The following is an 18629-nucleotide window of genomic DNA, read 5'->3' as shown; positions in this document are numbered from 1 at the left end:
TAGAATATTTATATGCCATTGCAACTGGCGGGCATTGTTCTAATTTATTGAAAGAGGCCCGACAACCGATTATCGGGAAGAGTAATTTATTAAAAGAGGCCCGACAACCGATTATCGGGAAGAGTGAGTGAAACGGAACAAGGTGGTTCCACGTGGGAATATACCCTGAAAGCCTGCCCCAAATTCACACCAGACTTGCTAAATAGACACATCCCACACATGTAATTTCCGTAGCAAGTGTCCTTGCGAACATACAGAAAATGCTGTGACTAATTATCTTCCAACACCAGAAGCCACTTGTAATTCATCATAGCAGCAGTCAATTACTGAGCATGCAACACAGACAGAAAGGAAGAGCAGAACATAGCGACTTCGTAAACAGAAATCTTTCACTGAATGTTTATACAGTTATGTCACATTAATCGTTGCCAGCATTCCTTTCTCTTAATAAAACATGAAAGTATGTACAAATAAACATGGAACATTCACAGGCCCTGGCAGGAAGCAGTCAACAAATATGGCTCGCCAGGGTTTCAGACCATCCAAATGTCCCAGAAGTGTATCTCACGAAACAAATGGGTCTTACAGTATGTACAAAGCAAACAGAAAAAGGGCGGGCCAAGTGTCGCGGCAGGCAGTGGCAGCTTCTCGACAAACACCAAACTCCCTTCCTTCCGTGGATTAGTAAATTGCCTGGAGGGATCTTCGACTCAAACTCCAGAGTGAACTCTTCCGGCAAATAAACATGGAGCGCAAACTTCACCTTCCAAATATGTACCAAACATTAGATTATCGACGCGGCACAACTTTATTCCACGGAAGCCTACTAGAATTCCACCATTTTCTACATAATATTGCACACTGAATGGTGTGGCAACTGTTTACCATTATCTATCCCAAGTAAAGCAGTATAGTAAGTTCAACCTGCCACAAAGACAGAACAGAGATCAGCGCAAACACAAAAGTACAATCACCAACAATTAAGTTCAATGATGACCTTTCTATCATCACTTGCGTTGTGTATTACCTTCTTCACTGAAGGCGAAAACCCCTCCAAGCATGTCATCGTTGTCCCCATCTTCCTCGGGCTTCTCTCTCTCGCAGTGGCTGCTGCTGCTGTCAGCATCAGTAACAGCTTCAGTTAACTCACGGCAGTCATCGAGTTCTGATATTTTACAATAGCCCTCTTGGAAATACTGGGTAAACTCTCCAGAGTTCTGAGAACCAGGTGTTTCATTCTGTCCAGAATAGACGCCCGTGTGACCTCCACTTGGGATATCAGTAATGGCACCATTGCTGACTAGAGAATTATTGGTTATTTCAGGCCCGCATGATTCGTTACTTGCGGGAGAAGGTGATCCATTATCAAGAGGTCCATCCAAGAGGGAATAGTTGCTCAATGGTCTGATGTGTGATGGTAAACAATCCACACCCTCTATAGACTGAGGCATGATGGTGGATGCATTTGTTCCATTTGGTGTAGACACATAGCCAATGCTCCCATTATCTACTTTGTGATTGGCAGTCAAATTTCTAGCTTCAGGAGATCCAATAGAATTGCACTTTTCCTTTGGCAGCATATCCACAGCAGGAATAGGTCCAGAAAATAACTGCCCAGCTAAACCATTCATGTTCTCTGTTTTTCTCATATCTGCAAGATTAAGCATCTCTTTCAATAAACAATTATAATGGAGATAAACAGTAAGTTCAAATTTCACAACGTATATTTACCAGTGTAAAATCCAGATATATGAGGCACTGGTTTGGGTCCATATGCATCACTATCCTTTGCCGAGCTATACTGTGTGTTGTCAATGGCGGATAATGCATTCTGAAATTGTCGGCTTGCAAGGTTGCTGCACATTTCAATATATTATTTATTTCACATGTCAATAACTGATGAAAAACAAAACTTGGTTTGACTACTTAGCACCAAGTAACAAAACTCAATATATTCTTTATTTCCTTTGCCCTGTTTATCTCCATGGTACTTATTTCCAGCACTATGACTATGAGTTAGTAACAAATAAAATATTCCCTGGGTAACTCAAAAGTTGCATTGGTTGTGTAAAAAGTATATGATAGTGCAAACCTATGCCCTGAAAAACGACAAGCATGACACGTTCATATGCAAACTTCAAGCAGATGATGATGTCAAATAAAAAAGCATTTGAGAGGAGAAATGTGATAATCTAACCAAAGGTCTACTAAGTTCATCAACGACAATGGCATCACTTATCGCTTGCTAAATCTGGCAAAATTACACTTTAGCAATAGAAAATTAAACTATATCCTACACTTACAAGAGGGAAGACAAAGAGTTTTGCAAGAGAGTAATTCAAAGAATTTAAGTGTATGTTGCTAAAGGATCCCCTTTTGAGCAAAAAAATGAGATAATCCATTAGGTAGATTTTGGGGAAATCCCTGAGTTGATTTAGTAGATTAGTTACAGGGGCCCAAAATTCACAAGTATAAACAAGACTTGGTGACACAGATAAACATAATCCTTTGTAAGCTTGGAAGAAAACTTGGGCGAGTCCAACTTTATAATTTTCCATTAAAATGTGTGCTAGACAAGCCAGTTAGACAGGTAGAATCAATACTTTTGAGAGTAACAATACACGTCAGCGCTGACATTACAGGTTATCTAATTTTGGGCAGTGACAGAATAGTGTGATTGCTTCAGGAGCTTCTTGGCAGTTTACAGAAGCATATGACCTTTTCAAGAATTATCATTTAACATAACTTATGAATTTACAAACAGAAATTGATATCTTCAAACTAGAAATTGCTGATATTTACAAACTTATGAACATATTTAGCAATACAAAATTGACATCCTATGCTCAGACTATAGATCAAGACACTGGACGATAATACTGAAAATTAAGTGCATTGCACTACTTGCCTATAGCTTGGTGTACAACTGTACAACAGCAATACAAAACAAAACAGAGCACGATTACCGGCAGAGATGTTCTAAACATATAATTTGACCATAGCAGCATTTAAATTGGTATGAAATTCAACCCCTTGATATCATTAAATAGTGGGAAAAATATTATCTGAAAAAAAAACATAAGCAGCCAGCAACTAACAGAGATAGAACAGTAGACAACAAACAGAAAAGACTAGAATAACATTTTTCTTTCATGATAATTTGGCATTACCTATTTTGCTCAGGATAGTGGAACTGCTTAAACACAGGGAGCAGTTCCCTCCTCCTGAGTTCAACCTCATGAAGAGCCAGCTTTTCAATCTCAATTTCCCCACCATGAACGCTAACAGCTTCCCCTGACTCTGTAGCAGGATGATCCATCACGTAGAAGCAAATCTACATATACATGAAAGATTGTTCAATATCCATTCTGTAAAATTTAGTGATGGTATCAAGACATTGCAGGCCAACCTTAGACTTCTCCCATATGGGAATCCGCCATGAGCTTATCTGAACCTCTGCATTTGAGAGATACCAGCTTGATCTTTCTTTAACTTTCATAACCTCTTTTCTGGATACACCATCATTTGATGGAGTGAAATCAGAATGGTCACTATCCTCACAGTCAGAAGTGTCCGGTGTCATCATCCTGTTTAGTTGGTTGTGGAATACAACATTTGCAATGTCCTGGTCTCTTTCAGGCCAGTTTGTCCGACGACAAACATCCCACCATTGAACTGGCTCAGCGGTGACATGCAACTCATCATCTTGGAGCTGCAAATGGCTGCCAGGCCCAACTGTTGGGCTGTTATCAGAGGATTCAGAACCCGAAGAAGGCAGAAGTTCATGTTGAATAACATGACCAGACGGTGAATACACCAATAAATGCTCCAAAGCATTAGCCTTCGACGGAGCCGGCAGAGAACCTTTGTAAATGGAATTGTAAAAAATAGCAGTTATAGCACCAGATGGCACTGATAGTTTTCCACTTGCAGAAGCAGCCACGTTGCTGACTGTATTTAGCCAACTAGAACCATTGTTTTTTATCCTACTGACCACCGAATTTGTCACAGTTGATGGCACAGGATGAAGCTGTTGATCCATAAGAAATGATGGCTTTGACCACCATGGCCTTGACTGACATGGAGCAAGAGGCGGCCCGTCACTGTGAGAATTCTGTGGCTGCAAACTTGAATCACCCCCAAATGGAGACAATGTAAAAATATGGCAAGTGCCTCGTGCTGAAACAATAGATACCCACTGGCTAAAATGACTAAAAGATATGTCCTGTATGACCTGCAAGTAAACACAAGGTAATTAAAAATAATGACATGGTTCTTTTAACAGAACTTGATAGTTTCTGTGTAACCATACCGCTGCTGTCATGCCACGATACAGTTTGTAAAGGTGAACATGAGATGATGCCCAATCATATCGTTTTGAACCTGAGCCATTAGCAATGCAGGTTGGCATGATCCGGAAAACATTTATGTTGTGGCCATGAACAGAGGCTGTGACCAAAAGGGTTCCACTAGGATCAAAACAAAGAGCAGATATAGGACTGGTGTGAGCCCTAAACTGTGATATAACAACTTTGGAGGTAACATCCTTGATGATAACCTGCAAAAGTCCAATAAGATATCATTAATCTGAAACACTGACGCATTAAAGAATACATATTTTCTTTAATGTGCTATATACTTGTCAAAGATAAAAAAAGAAAGCATAGACAAGCCTCAACTAACCGTTCCCGCATTGTCAGCTTCAAGTGGATGCACAGTGGAGGGAAGTTTGCCGGATCTCCTTCCTGGACTTGATGACAGAGGAGAATTAGAACCATCAGGCAGCAGTTCTTGGCAGTACTTTGACAGTGTTTTGTACCCCATATCACCAAGATTGATTATACCAGCAGCTATTTGCTTACTGGACTCCATTGCATATCTAGCAACTAAGGTTCCATTGCTAGGAGAAGTAGATGGGCTCACTCCTGGAGAAGGTGTGAGGTTCTGTGGGCTCAGACGACCAGTGCTGGATAATACAAGACCATTGGGAGCATAAGCTAACCATCTTGAGCCAACAGACATTGGACCATACCCAATGTTTGCTCCAGGTGCCCCTTGTAAAGGATATGATAAGACGCTGAACTTGTTCTCAAGAGTTACAGCATCAAAGCAGTAGATCTGGAATGTAGCAGAAAAATATAAGAACACATATATACAAGTTTGTGCATCTTTGCCAATATCATTTACACTACGAAATAAGAAAACCAAGAACTTACTTGCGCTGCAAGTGCTACGGCCACAACCCGGGGGCTGCAACGAACTATATATACAGCAGACCGGAATCTGAGAACATGTACATAGGTGTGAGACTTCAAAGAGTAGAAGCGAACAACTGTTGGGGTAGAAATGCAGTTTCCAGATTGAGGTTCAGTGCTTGTATCCCTGATCAGTGCACTTAAACGACCACCCTGAACCATACCCAAGCCATTTGTCTCATCCCCAGCAACAACCAGAAGCATAGGATGTGATGCCCTAAATCCTTCAGTTTCTTCAGAGTAAAGTGGTGTGGGTTGCATTTGTAAAAAGGTAACTGGACCATCGCGTTTTGAGACCAATTCACAAACATTTGCAGCATCCTCAACATCAAGCACTTGAAACCCGTTAGAGTAGCCAACGAGCAGAACATGCTTGAAAGATGACGCACGAAGCTCTAATTTGTCAAATCCAGCCCACAAAACCTGTTCACATATGAAACGTCAAGACTGAATACTGTCAGTGAATTTGCAAAGATATAAGGAAGCACGACGGTAGGTTAAGGAATTAAGAGCGGTTGACTAACGATAAAAGAAGATGAACCAAGCATTAACCAAATAAGTACAATAGAAACAAGATACCCCTGTTGAGCTGATTCCAGAAAAAAAGGAAACATACCATCCTAACACAAGCTTAAATGTAGCATGGATGTGCAAATTGGTATCAAACAGACAGCTGGCAATATCACAGCAGCATTATAGTGGCAAAAATAGGAAATTTGAATTCACCAAACTGTCCACCATGTATGTAGCTAACTAGAATTTCATCCATTGTATTGTAGGACTGGAAACGTCCAACTAGTTACTCCGTATATCTTAATTAACAATTCTACTATGTGCCAACTTCAACTTCATTGATGGTCAACCGAACTCCGACTTGGTTAGTTGGCCATGGAATTCTGAATCTATGCTTAGATAAGATCTAGCAAGTCGGATTACTGACAGACCATAACGACCTACCAAAAATCGGCATGCAATCAAGTGTACAGTTGCGAGTATAATTGAGCAGAAGTAACACTAGTAGCAAGTTCAACAACAGTTGTCTGCAACAGTGGGGAAAAAAAAGGAAGTTTTGGAGGTGGTTGCGGCGGGCGGAGGCGACCTGGTCCTTCTCGTCCTCGGCCTGGGGGGCGATGGAGGCGGCGACGGAGGCCCCGGCGGAGCGCACCGTGGAGGCGACGGAGCCGGCGTTGGACGAGACCGTCTTGAGGCAGGACGATATGATCCGCAGCGAGCTCGGCAGCAGCCCATTCCTCCCCCCCTTCCCCTGCTTCATCCCCCCGCGCTCCTCCTGCTCCTGCAACACCTCCTCCCCGGAGACCGACGCGAGCACCGACCCCTCCGACTCCGCCGCCACTAGCACCCGCGGCCCCCGCCGCCCATCCGCGATCGCCGCCTCCGGCGCCGGCGAAGCCCAATACCATCCGCAGTGTCCCTGCTCCGGCCGATCCCCCCCTCCGGCCACCGCGATCCGCGCAGTCAGCTCTCGACCATCTCCCTCCTCCGCCGTCCCTCCCCTCTCCTCCGGCGATTCCACGCAGACCGGAACCAGAACCAGAGCCAACAACTCCTCCTCCTCCTCCTCTTCCCTTGGCTTCTCCCTTTTCTCTCCTCTCTTGGTCTCTCTCCTGGCTGTTGCTTTCGTGTGCCTATCTCCCTCCTCTCCCTTAAATAAATCCCGAGAAATCAATCCATCCCCTCCGCTTCGCCTCCCCCCTCCCCCGCTACCCGTCCCCGACCCCGACGCCCCCCGCGCCCCCTGCCGCCCGGGCCCCACCCGTCACCCGACGGTTCCCCCGCGGGTGCGCGTGGCCAGCGCCCGGCCCGGGGGAGGGGTGCCTGCACGCAACGGGGAATATGGCAAAGGGATATCTCCTCTCCCCTCTCTCCCTCCCTCTCTCTCTCTCTCTCTCTTTCACCCGCCGCTGCAGCAAGCTGCTGCCCACGCGACCGCGCGCCCCGGTGCTGTGCCGCGGACGCCATCCCACTTCCTCGTGTGCGGAAAAAGAACATTTTTATTTACACTGTTTATTATCTGCGCCGGTGCACGTTGCTTCTGCGCGCACGTCGGCGTTGGCGTCGGCGTTCGGGTTGCACATCGTGTTGCCATCCATCGGTCCGCCAGGCTTGGGTTGCACGGCTGCGACCGGGGAAACCGCGGGGCTGGCTTATCCCGTTGTTGGCGTGCCGTTTCTCGGGGCACGGGTAGACGTGGGGGTTTCGGAGGAGTATCCTGCTGGTGGTCTGGTGGGTGGGCGGATATACTCTGCCTGATTGATTCAAGATGGATCTGCTCTGGTTGGCTCGCGTTTGAAAAACGAGGGGGTGGTACCGTGCTGGGCACGAAGTTGTTTGACCAGCTTGCCGGATTCAGATTCGTTGCTTTGCTCTGCTAGCAGGCTGCTCTCCCAGTGTCTAGCAACAAGAGTACAAGACTAAACCGATTCGCCAGTATAGAAAAATAGACTGGCGTCACGTTAGAGCATCTATATCCGGACGCCTTATGTTCATCTCATGCGTCCTATATTCGTATCATACGGCTGAACATGCCATCCATTCACTAACTGTTGGGGATATGACTATCAGATATGACCCGCTCAGAAAGGGCCGGGTCATCTATTATGGCGGCTCATCCAAATGAAGCCCAAGAATATACTGAGGATGGCGGTTCATAGATAGGCTTATTAAAAGGCCCAAGTCTGGAGCGGCTTAAGGCCTTAAGTGTAAACCGTCATGTATATGTAAACTTGTATTGTAAATCATGTAAGATAAGTCATCAAGCCGGACACGTTTGTATGAGCCGACCGGGACTCTATAGGCTGCAGGGCGTCAACCCATGTATATAAGGGGACGACCCGGCAGCGGCTTAGGGTAAGAAACAACAAATCAAAAGCCAGGCAAAGTGTGTTTGCTCCCTGGTAATCGAAACCCTAGCAATACCATCTCAAACTGGAGTAGGCCTTTACCTTCGCCGCAAGGAGCCGAACCAGTATAAACTCTCCGTGTCCTTTGTCCCGTTTAACCCCCTTAAGGTAGCCTCATTGCAATGGCTTCACAACTAAGTCCTTCTACGAGGACATCTGTCGTGACACTTCCACGACAGTTGGCGCCCGCTGTGGGGCCAGCGCACGGTGGTTTTGAGTTCTTAAAGGGTAGCTTCGAAGGGCTCAAGGGATACGCTGTGGGGCGGATGACCAAGAGTCGTCACGGCAAGCTCTACATCGACGATGCAGGCTGGGGCCCCGAGATCGGCTCAATTGAGTACGCCGGGTCCCCTTCGGTGGAATCCATGTCTTCATCGGCAAGGTCGGCGAGCCGGACATCTGCACCGACATCATCGAGACAGCTCGGCGTGCACGACCAGCCCGGGCTCAACCCGCCGTAAGGCATGTCTTCGTTGGGTTCACCCACAGGGCTGAGTTGGAAGGCTGTCTCTGGCGGTGAGACAACTATCTGCTTTGATGATGAGTCGTCCACATGCGAGACCAACTCAATGTATCAGCTACAAGACGGGCGGCTTGGGGGCTGTTTTGATGGCGATAGTATTCCGGATCCCCGTGAGCCGCCGAACAGGGTGGCGATCTTCATGGCTGGCACCCAGCCGGTTCTTGGTTCGACAGCCGTCGCGGCTATGACTTCTAGTGCAGCAGCGGTAACGGCAGCTGGGGCTGGCGGTTCAGCACGCCCGCCGGCTCAAATCTTAACAGATCTGTTGGATGCTCTGGCGACTCTGATGGAGGTTGAGGTAACCCCAGACAACCAGGAGGAGCACAAGGCAGAGATAGCTAAGTTGCGTGATGAGATAGCGCAAGCTAAGGCGGAATTAGCAGCAGAAAATGCCAGGATGGCTGTAGAGCGGGTCGTTTTAAGTGCCCAAGCACAGCGAATTCAAGCAGATTCATACCGGCTCACGGTGGATCAGAACGCGTCGAATGAAGTTATGAGGAGAAAATATCGGAGTCATCTGCCCTCAGTTTATGAGTCAAGGGAGCTCTTCAACATCCCTGGAGCCGGGGCCAGTAACCCACCGGTGGTAAATCGGATGACTGAAGCGTCAGGCGGTGGGATGCCGAGTCGGCCGCGCGTGACAAGTTCTCCGTATATGAACAACACCAGCCTCAACACATGGTAACACCGTCGGGTCACTATTCCACCCCTTTGGACAACATGATTGCTGCGGTGACGCGATTGGCGGCTTTACCAGTTGAGGGTGGGACTCCAGCGACGGTTGAAACCCGAAGGGCTAGGGAGCTTGTTGGGGGTATTACTACTGGACATAAACCGGCCAGGAGAGGATGGGTTATCCCCATAATGATTATTATATTTGAAGCCCATAAAGACAAAGATGGTGGCGCTTTATGAAGGCCCAAGGCCCAAAGGCGGGTTAAGGCCTGTAGACATAAACTGACATTGATATGTAAACTTGTGTTATAAGATAGAAAGAGTAGAGACCGAGCTGGACATGTTTATGAGCCGGCCTCGGGATTCTGTAAACCGACGGGCGTCGACCTATGTATATAAAGGGACGACCCGACGGCGGTTTAGGGAGAACAAACAATAACTCGAGAACCAGGCAAAGCAGATTCGCTCCCTGGTTATCGAAACCCAAGCAATTCCATCACAACTGGACATAGGTTTTTACCTTCACCGTAAGGGGCCGAACCAGTATAAACCCTTGCATCCCTTGTTCGCTTTAACCCCTTTTAGCTAACCCGTTGCGATGGATCCACGACTAAGTCCTTTCACGAGGACATCTGCCGTGACAATTCCACGACAGTTGGCGCCCACTGTGGGGCTATCACACGATGGTTTCGAGTTCTTGAAGGCAGCTTCGAAGGACTCAAGGGATACGTTGTGGGTCGGATGACCAAGAGTCGTCTCGGCAAGCTCTACATCGACGATGCAGGCTGGGGCCCCGAGGCCGGCTCTATCGAGTACGGGTACCGGGTCCCCTTTGGCGGAATACACGTCTTCATTGGCAAGATCGGTGAACTGGGCCCTGAGCCGGACATCTGCACCGACATCATTGAGACAGCTCAGCGCGCAAGACCCGCCCGCGTTCAGCCTGCCGTGAAGCATGCCTTTGTGGGAGTCATCCACGGAGCGGAATCTGAGGATAGATCAGTATCTGGTGGCGAAACCGTCGTCTACTCTGATGACAAGTCTTCAACCGGAGAGACCGAGTCGCTTTACCAGCTGCATGATGGCCGGATTAGTGGTGGTTCCGATGGCGACAGTATTCCGGACTTCCTTGAACCGCCAAGCCGAGTTGCGATCTTAATGGCCGGTACACAATCAGCGCAGCACTCTTCTACCGCCGCAGCGGTGATTTCCGGTTCAGCAGCGGCAACACCAGCCAGAGCAGGGGGCTCAGCATCACCATCGGCTCAGGTTTTGTCCGATTTGTTTGACACGTTGGCAACGTTGCTAGCAGCAGAGGTTGACGCGGCAAACCGGGATCAGCATAACGCAGAGATTGCAAAGGTGAAGGATCAGATAGCTCAAGCTAAAGCAGATCTGGCAGCAGAGAACACCAAGATGGCCGCTGAGCGGGCCGGGTTAGAGGCACAGGCCTATCGGCTTATGCTGGACCAAAGTGCGTCAGATGATGTCATGAGGAGAAGGTAACGGTCTCACCTGCCGCCTGTTTATGAGGGAAGAAACCTCTTTAACACACCAGGAGCAGGCACCAGCTGAAGGAAATATGCCCTAGAGATAATAATAAAGTTATTATTTATTTCCTTATATCATGATAAATGTTTATTGTTCATGCTAGAATTGTATTAACCGGAAACATAATACATGTGTGAATACATAGACAAACAGAGTGTCACTAGTATGCCTCTACTTGACTAGCTCGTTGATAAAAGATGGTTATGTTTCCTAACCATAGACATGAGTTGTCATTTGATTAACGGGGTCACATCATTAGGAGAATGATGTGATTGACTTGACCCATTCCGTTAGCTTAGCACTTGATCGTTTAGTTTGTTGCTATTGCTTTCTTCATGACTTATACATGTTCCTATGACTATGAGATTATGCAACTCCCATTTACCGGAGGAACACTTTGTGTACTACCAAACGTCACAACGTAACTGGGTGATTATAAAGGTGCTCTACATGTGTCTCCGAAGGTACTTGTTGGATTGGCGTATTTCGAGATTAGGATTTGTCACTCTGATTGTCGGAGAGGTATCTCTGGGCCCTCTCGGTAATGCACATCACTTAAGCCTTGCAAGCATTGCAACTAATGAGTTAGTTGTGGGTTGATGTATTACGGAACGAGTAAAGGGACTTGCCGGTAACGAGATTGAACTAGGTATTGAGATACCGACGATCGAATCTCGGGCAAGTAACATACAGATGACAATGGGAACAACGTATGTTGTTATGCGGTCTGACCGATAAAGATTTTTGTAGAATATGTAGGAGCCAATATGAGCATTCAGGTTCCGCTATTGGTTATTGATCGGAGACGTGTCTCGGTCATGTCTACATAGTTCTCGAACCCGTAGGGTCCGCATGCTTAACGCTACGATGACAGTTATATTATGAGTTTATATGTTTTGATGTACCGAAGGTTGTTTGGAGTCCCGGATATGATCACGGACATGACGAGGAGTCTCGAAATGGTCGAGACATGAAGATTGATATATTGTAAGCCTATGTTTGGATATCGGAATTGTTCCGGGTGAAATCGGGATTTTACCGGAGTACCGGGAGGTTACCGAAACCCCCCGGGGGCTTAATGGGCCTACATGGGCCTTAGTGGAAAAGGAGGGAAGCAAGGGAAGTGTGGGGCGCGCCCCCCAAGGCCCAAACCGAATTGGTTTAGGGGAAAGGGGGCCGGCCCCCCTCTTTCCTTCTTCCCCCCTCCAAAGTCCTATTCCAACTAGGAAAGGGGGGGAGTCCTACTCCTGGTGGGAGTAGAACTCCTCCTGGCTCGCCCCAAGGCTGGCCGCACCTCTCCCCCCTTGATCCTTTAAATACAGGGGCAGGGGGGCACCTCTAGACACAGAAGTTGATCAAGTTGATCGTCTCTTAGCCGTGTGCGGTGTCCCCCTCCACCATAGTCCACCTCGATAAAACTGTAGCGGTGCTTAGGCAAAGCTCTGCGTTGGTAGAACATCAACATCGTCACCACGCCGTCGTGCTGACGAAACTCTCCCTCAACACTCGGCTGGATCGGAGTTCGAGGGAAGTCATCGGGCTGAATGTGTGCTAAACTCGGAGGTGCCGTACGTTCGGTACTTGATCGGTCGGATCGTGAAGACGTACGACTACATCAACCACGTTGTGCTAACGCTTCCGCTTTCGGTCTACGAGGGTACGTGGACAACACTCTCCCCGCTCGTTGCTATGCATCACCATGATCTTGCGTGTGCGTGGGAATTTTTTTGAAATTACTACGTTCCCCAATAGTGGCATCCGAGCCAGGTTATATGCGTTGATGTTATATGCACGAGTAGAACACAAGTGAGTTGTGGGCGATACAAGTCATACTTCTTACCGGCATGTCATACTTTGGTTCGGCGGTATTGTTGGATGAAGCGGCCCAGACCGACATTACGCGTACGCTTACGCGAGACTGGTTCTACCGACGTGCTTTGCACATAGGTGGCTGGCGGGTGTCAGTTTCTCCAATTTTAGTTGAACCGAGTGTGGCTACGCCCGATCCTTGCGAAGGTTAAAACAACACCAACTTGACAAACTATCGTTGTGGTTTTGATGTGTAGGTAAGAACGGTTCTTGCTAAGCCTGTAGCAGCCACGTAAAACTTGCGACAACAAAGTAGAGGACGTCTAACTTGTTTTTGCAGGGCATGTTGTGATGTGATATGGTCAAGACGTGATGCTATATTTTATTGTATGAGATGATCATGTTTTGTAACCGAGTTATCGGCAACTGGCAGGAGCCATATGGTTTTCGCTTTATTGTATGCAATGCAATCGCTCTATAATGCTTTACTTTATCACTAAGCGCTAGCGATAGTCGTGGAAGCATAAGATTGGCAAGACGACAACGATGCTACGATGGAGATCAAGGTGTCGCGCCGGTGACGATGGTGATCATGACGGTGCTTTGAAGATGGAGATCACAAGCACAAGATGATGATGGCCATATCATATCACTTATATTGATTGCATGTGATGTTTATCTTTTATGCATCTTATCTTGCTTTGATTAACGGTAGCATTATAAGATGACCCCTCACTAAATTATCAAAGTATAAGTGTTCTCCCTGAGTATGCACCGTTGCGAAAGTTCTTCGTGCTGAGACACCACGTGATGATCGGGTGTGATAGGCTCTACGTTCAAATACAACGGGTGCAAAACAGTTGCACACGTGGAATACTCAGGTTAAACTTGACGAGCCTAGCATATAACATATATGGCCTCGGAACACGGAGACCGAAAGGTCGAGCATGAATCATATAGTAGATATGATCAACATAGTGATGTTCACCATTGAAACTACTCCATCTCACGTGATGATCGGACATGGTTTAGTTGATTTGGATCACGTGATCACTTAGAGGATTAGAGGGATGTCTATCTAAGTGGGAGTTCTTAAGTAATATGATTAATTGAACTTAAATTTATCATGAACTTAGTCCTGGTAGTATTAGCATATCTATGTTGTAGATCAATTGCTCGCATTTAGCTCCCCTGTTTTATTTTTGATATGTTCCTAGAGAAAACTAAGTTGAAAGATGTTAGTAGCAATGATGCGGATTGGATCCGTGATCTGAGGTTTATCCTCATTGCTACACAGAAGAATTATGTCCTTGATGAACTGCTAGGTGACAAACCTATTGCAGGAGTAGATGCAGATGTTATGAACGTTTGGCTAGCTCAATATGATGACTACTTGATAGTTTAGTGCACCATGCTTAACAGCTTAGAATCGGGACTTCAAATACATTTTGAATGTCATGGACCATATGAGATGTTCCAGGAGTTGAAGTTAATATTTCAAGTAAATACCCGAGTTGAGAGATATGAAGTCTCCAACAAGTTCTATAGCTAAAAAGATGGAGGAGAATAGCTCAAGCAGTGAGCATGTGCTCAGATTGTCTGGGTACTACAATCGCTTGAATCAAGTGGGAGTTAATCTTCCAAATAAAATAGTGATTGACAGAATTCTCTAGTCACCATCACCAACTTAGTAGAACTTCGTGATGAACTATAATATGCAAGGGATAACGGAAACGATTCCCAAGCTCTTCGTGATACAAAAATCGGCGAAGGTAGAAATCAAGAAAAACATCAAATGTTGATGGTTGAAAAGACCACTAGTTTCAAGAGAAAGGGCAAAAGGAAGAAGGGGAACTTCAAGAAGAACGGCAAACAAGTTGCTGCTCAAGTGAAGAAACCCAAGTCTGGACCTAAGCCTGAGACTAAGTGCTTCTACTGCAAAGGGATTGGTCACTGCAAGCGGAACTGCCCCAAGTATTTGGCGGATAAGAAGGATGGCAAAGTGAACAAAGGTATATTTGATATACAGATTATTGATGTATATTTTACTAGTGTTCGTAGCAACCCCTCGATATTTGATACTGGTTCAGTTGCTAAGAGTAGTAACTCGAAACGGGAGTTGCAAAATAAACAGAGATTAGTTAAGGGTGAAGTGATGATGTGTGTTGGAAGTGGTTCCAAGATTGATATGATCATCATCGCACACTCCCTATACTTTCGGGATTAGTGTTGAACCTAAATAAATGTTATTTGGTGTTTGCATTGAGCATAAATATGATTGGATCATGTTTATTGCAATACGGTTATTCATGTAAGTTAGAGAATAATTATTGTTCTGTTTACATGAATAAAACCTTCTATGGTCATACACCCAATGAAAATGGTTTGTTGGATCTCGATCATGGTGATACACATTTTCATAATATTGAAGCCAAAAGATGCAAAGTTAATAATGATAGTGCAACTTATTTGTGGCATTGCCGTTTAGGTCATATTGGTGTAAAGCGCATGAAGAAAATCCATGTTGATGGGCTTTTGGAATCACTTGATTATGAATCAGTTGATGCTTGCAAACCATGCCTCATGGGCAAGATGACTAAGACTCCTATCTCCGGAACAATGGAGCGAGCAACAGATTTGTTAGAAATCATACATACTGATGTACGTGGTCCGATGAATATTGAGGCTTGCGGCAGGTATCATTATTTTCTGATCTTCACAGATGATTTGAGCAGATAGGAGTATATCTACTTGATGAAACACAAGTCTGAAACATTTGAAAAGTTCAAAGAATTTTGGAGTGAAGTGGAGAATCATCATAACAAAAATAAAAGTTTCTACGATATGATCGAGAAGTAAAATATTTGAGTTACGAGTTTGGCCTTCAGCTAAAACAATGTGAAATAGTTTCACTACTCACGCTACCTGGAACACCACAGTGTAATGGTGTGTCCGAACGTCGTAACCGTGCTTTATTAGATATGGTGCGATCTATGACGTCTCTTACCAATTACCACTATCGTTTTGGGGTTATGCATTAGAGACAGCTACATTCACGTTAAATAGGGCACCATCTAAATCCGTGGAGATGACACCGTATGAACTGTGGTTTGGCGAGAAACCTAAGCTGTTGTTTCTTAAAGTTTGGGACTGTGATGCTTGTGTGAAAAAGTTTCAACATGATAAGCTGGAACCCAAATCGGAGAAGTAAATCTTCATAGGATACCCAAAAGAAACTGTTGGGTACACCTTCTATCACAGATCCGAAGGCAAGATATTCATTGCTGAGAATGGATCCTTTCTAGAGAAGGAGTTTCTCTCGAAAGAAGTGAGTGGGAGGAAAGTAGAACTTGATGAGGTAACTGTACCTGCTCCCTTATTGGAAAGTAGTTCATCACAGAAATCTGTTCCTGTGACTACTACACCAATTAGTGAGGAAGCTAATGATGATGATCATGTAACTTTAGATCAAGTTACTACCGAACCTCGTAGGTAAACCAGAGTGAGATCCGCACCAGAGTGGTATAGTAATCTTGTTCTGGAGGTCATGTTACTTGACCATGACGAACCTACGAACTATGAGGAAGCGATGATGAGCCCAGATTCCACGAAATGGCTTGAGGCCATGAAATCTGAGATGAGATCCATGTATGAGAACAAAGTATGGACTTTGATTGACTTGCCCATTGATCGACGAGCCATTGAGATTAAATGGATCTTCAAGAGGAAGACGAACGCTGATAGTAGTGGTACTATCTACAAAGCTAGAATTGTCGCAAAAAGTTTTTTGACAAGTTCAAGGTGTTGACTACGATGAGATTTTCTCACTCGTATCTATGCTTAAGTCTGTCCGAATCATGTTAGCAATTGCCGCATTTTATGAAATCTGGCAAATGGATAAACAAAACTACATTCCTTAATGGATTTATTAAAGAAGAGTTGTATATGATGCAACCAGAAGGTTTTGTCAATCCTAAAGGTACTAACAAAATATGCAAGCTCCAGCGACCCATCTATGGACTGGTGCAAGCATCTCGGAGTTGGAATATATGCTTTGATAAGTTGATCAAAGCATATAGTTTTATACAGACTTGCGGTGAAGCCTGTATTTACAAGAAAGTGAGTGGGAGCACTACAACATTTCTGATAAGTATATGTATGACATATTGTTCATCGGAGATAATGTAGAATTATTCTGCAAAGCATAAAGGAATGTTTGAAAGCAGTTTTTCAAAGAAAGACCTCGGTGAAGCTGCTTACATATTGAGCATCAAGATCTATAGAGATAGATCAAGACGCTAGGTAAGTTTTTCAATGAGTACATACCTTGACAATATTTTGAAGTAGTTCAAAATGAAATAGTCAAAGAAGGAGTTCTTGCCTGTGTTACAAGGTGTGAAGTTGAGTAAGACTCAAAACCCGACCACGACAGAAGATAGAGAGAGAATGAAAGTCATTCCCTATGCCTCAGCCATAGGTTCTATAAAGTATGCCATGTTGTGTACCGGACCTATTGTATACCCTGCCCTGAGTTTGGCAAAGGAGTACAATAATGATCTAGGAGTAGATCACTAGACATTGGTCAAAATTATCCTTAGTGGAATAAGGATATCTTTCTCGATTATGGAGATGACAAAAGGTTCGTCGTAAAGGGTTACGTCGATGCAAGTTTTGACACTGATCCAGATGACTCAAAGTCTCAATCTGGATACATATTGAAAGTGGGAGCAATTATCTAGAGTAGCTCCGTGCAGAGCATTGTTGACATAGAAATTTGCAAAATACATGCGGATCTGAATGTGGCAGACCCATTGACTAAACTTACCTCACAAGCAAAACATGATCACACCTTAGTACTCTTTGGGTATTAATCACATAGCGATGTGAACTAGATTATTGACTCTAGTAAACCCTTTGGGTGTTGGTCACATGATGATGTGAACTATGGGTGTTAATCACATGGTGATGTGAACTATTGATGTTAAATCACATGGCGATGTGAACTAGATTATTGACTCTAGTGCAAGTGGGAGACTGAAGGAAATATGCCCTAGAGACAATAATAAAGTTATTATTTATTTCCTTATATCATGATAAATGTTTATTATTCATGCTAGAATTGTATTAACCAGAAACATAATACATGTGTGAATACATAGACAAACAGAGTGTCACTAGTATGCCTCTACTTGACTAGCTCGTTGATCAAAGATGGTTATGTTTCCTAACCATAGACATGAGTTGTCGTTTGATTAACGGGATCACATCATTAGGAGAATGATGTGATTGACTTGACCCATTCCGTTAGCTTAGCACTTGATCGTTTAGTTTGTTGCTATTGCTTTCTTCATGACTTATACATGTTCCTATGACTATGAGATTATGCAACTCCCGTTTACCGGAGGAACACTTTGTGTGCTACCAAACGTCACAACATAACTGGGTGATTATAAAGGTGCTCTACATGTGTCTCCGAAGGTACTTGTTGGATTGGCGTATTTCGAGATTAGGATTTGTCACTCTGATTGTCGGAGAGGTATCTCTGGGCCCTCTCGGTAATGCACATCACTTAAGCCTTGCAAGCATTGCAACTAATGAGTTAGTTGTGGGTTGATGTATTACGGAACGAGTAAAGAGACTTGCCGGTAACGAGATTGAACTAGGTATTGAGATACCACGATCGAATCTCGGGCAAGTAACATACCGATGACAAAGGGAACAACGTATGTTGTTATGCGGTCTGACCGATAAAGATCTTCGTAGAATATGTAGGAGCCAATATGAGCATCCAGGTTCCGCTATTGGTTATTGACCGGAGACGTGTATCGGTCATGTCTACATAGTTCTCGAACCCGTAGGGTCCGCACGCTTAATGCTACGATGACAGTTATATTA

The 18629-nt window shown here is 45.0% G+C and overlaps 1 protein-coding gene across 1 annotated transcript; it reads right to left on the bottom strand.

The window, feature by feature from the left end:
- Window positions 1–371: 371 nt before the first annotated feature.
- LOC123055254 (autophagy-related protein 18h) lies at window positions 372–6893 on the bottom strand. The gene is made up of 9 exons (XM_044479246.1): window positions 6355–6893; window positions 5217–5678; window positions 4684–5118; window positions 4313–4558; window positions 3410–4234; window positions 3171–3334; window positions 1732–1856; window positions 1028–1651; window positions 372–924 (listed from the first exon to the last, which is right to left on the bottom strand). The coding sequence occupies exons 1-9, from the start codon at window positions 6526–6528 to the stop codon at window positions 920–922; spliced, it is 3060 nt and encodes a 1019-aa protein (XP_044335181.1). The 5' UTR covers window positions 6529–6893; the 3' UTR covers window positions 372–919.
- Between the last annotated feature and the right edge of the window lie 11736 nt (window positions 6894–18629).

This window comes from Triticum aestivum, chromosome 1A (assembly GCF_018294505.1).
Source record: "Triticum aestivum cultivar Chinese Spring chromosome 1A, IWGSC CS RefSeq v2.1, whole genome shotgun sequence".
NCBI lineage: Eukaryota > Viridiplantae > Streptophyta > Magnoliopsida > Poales > Poaceae > Triticum > Triticum aestivum.
This window is presented reverse-complemented; position numbering and strand designations above follow the sequence as displayed.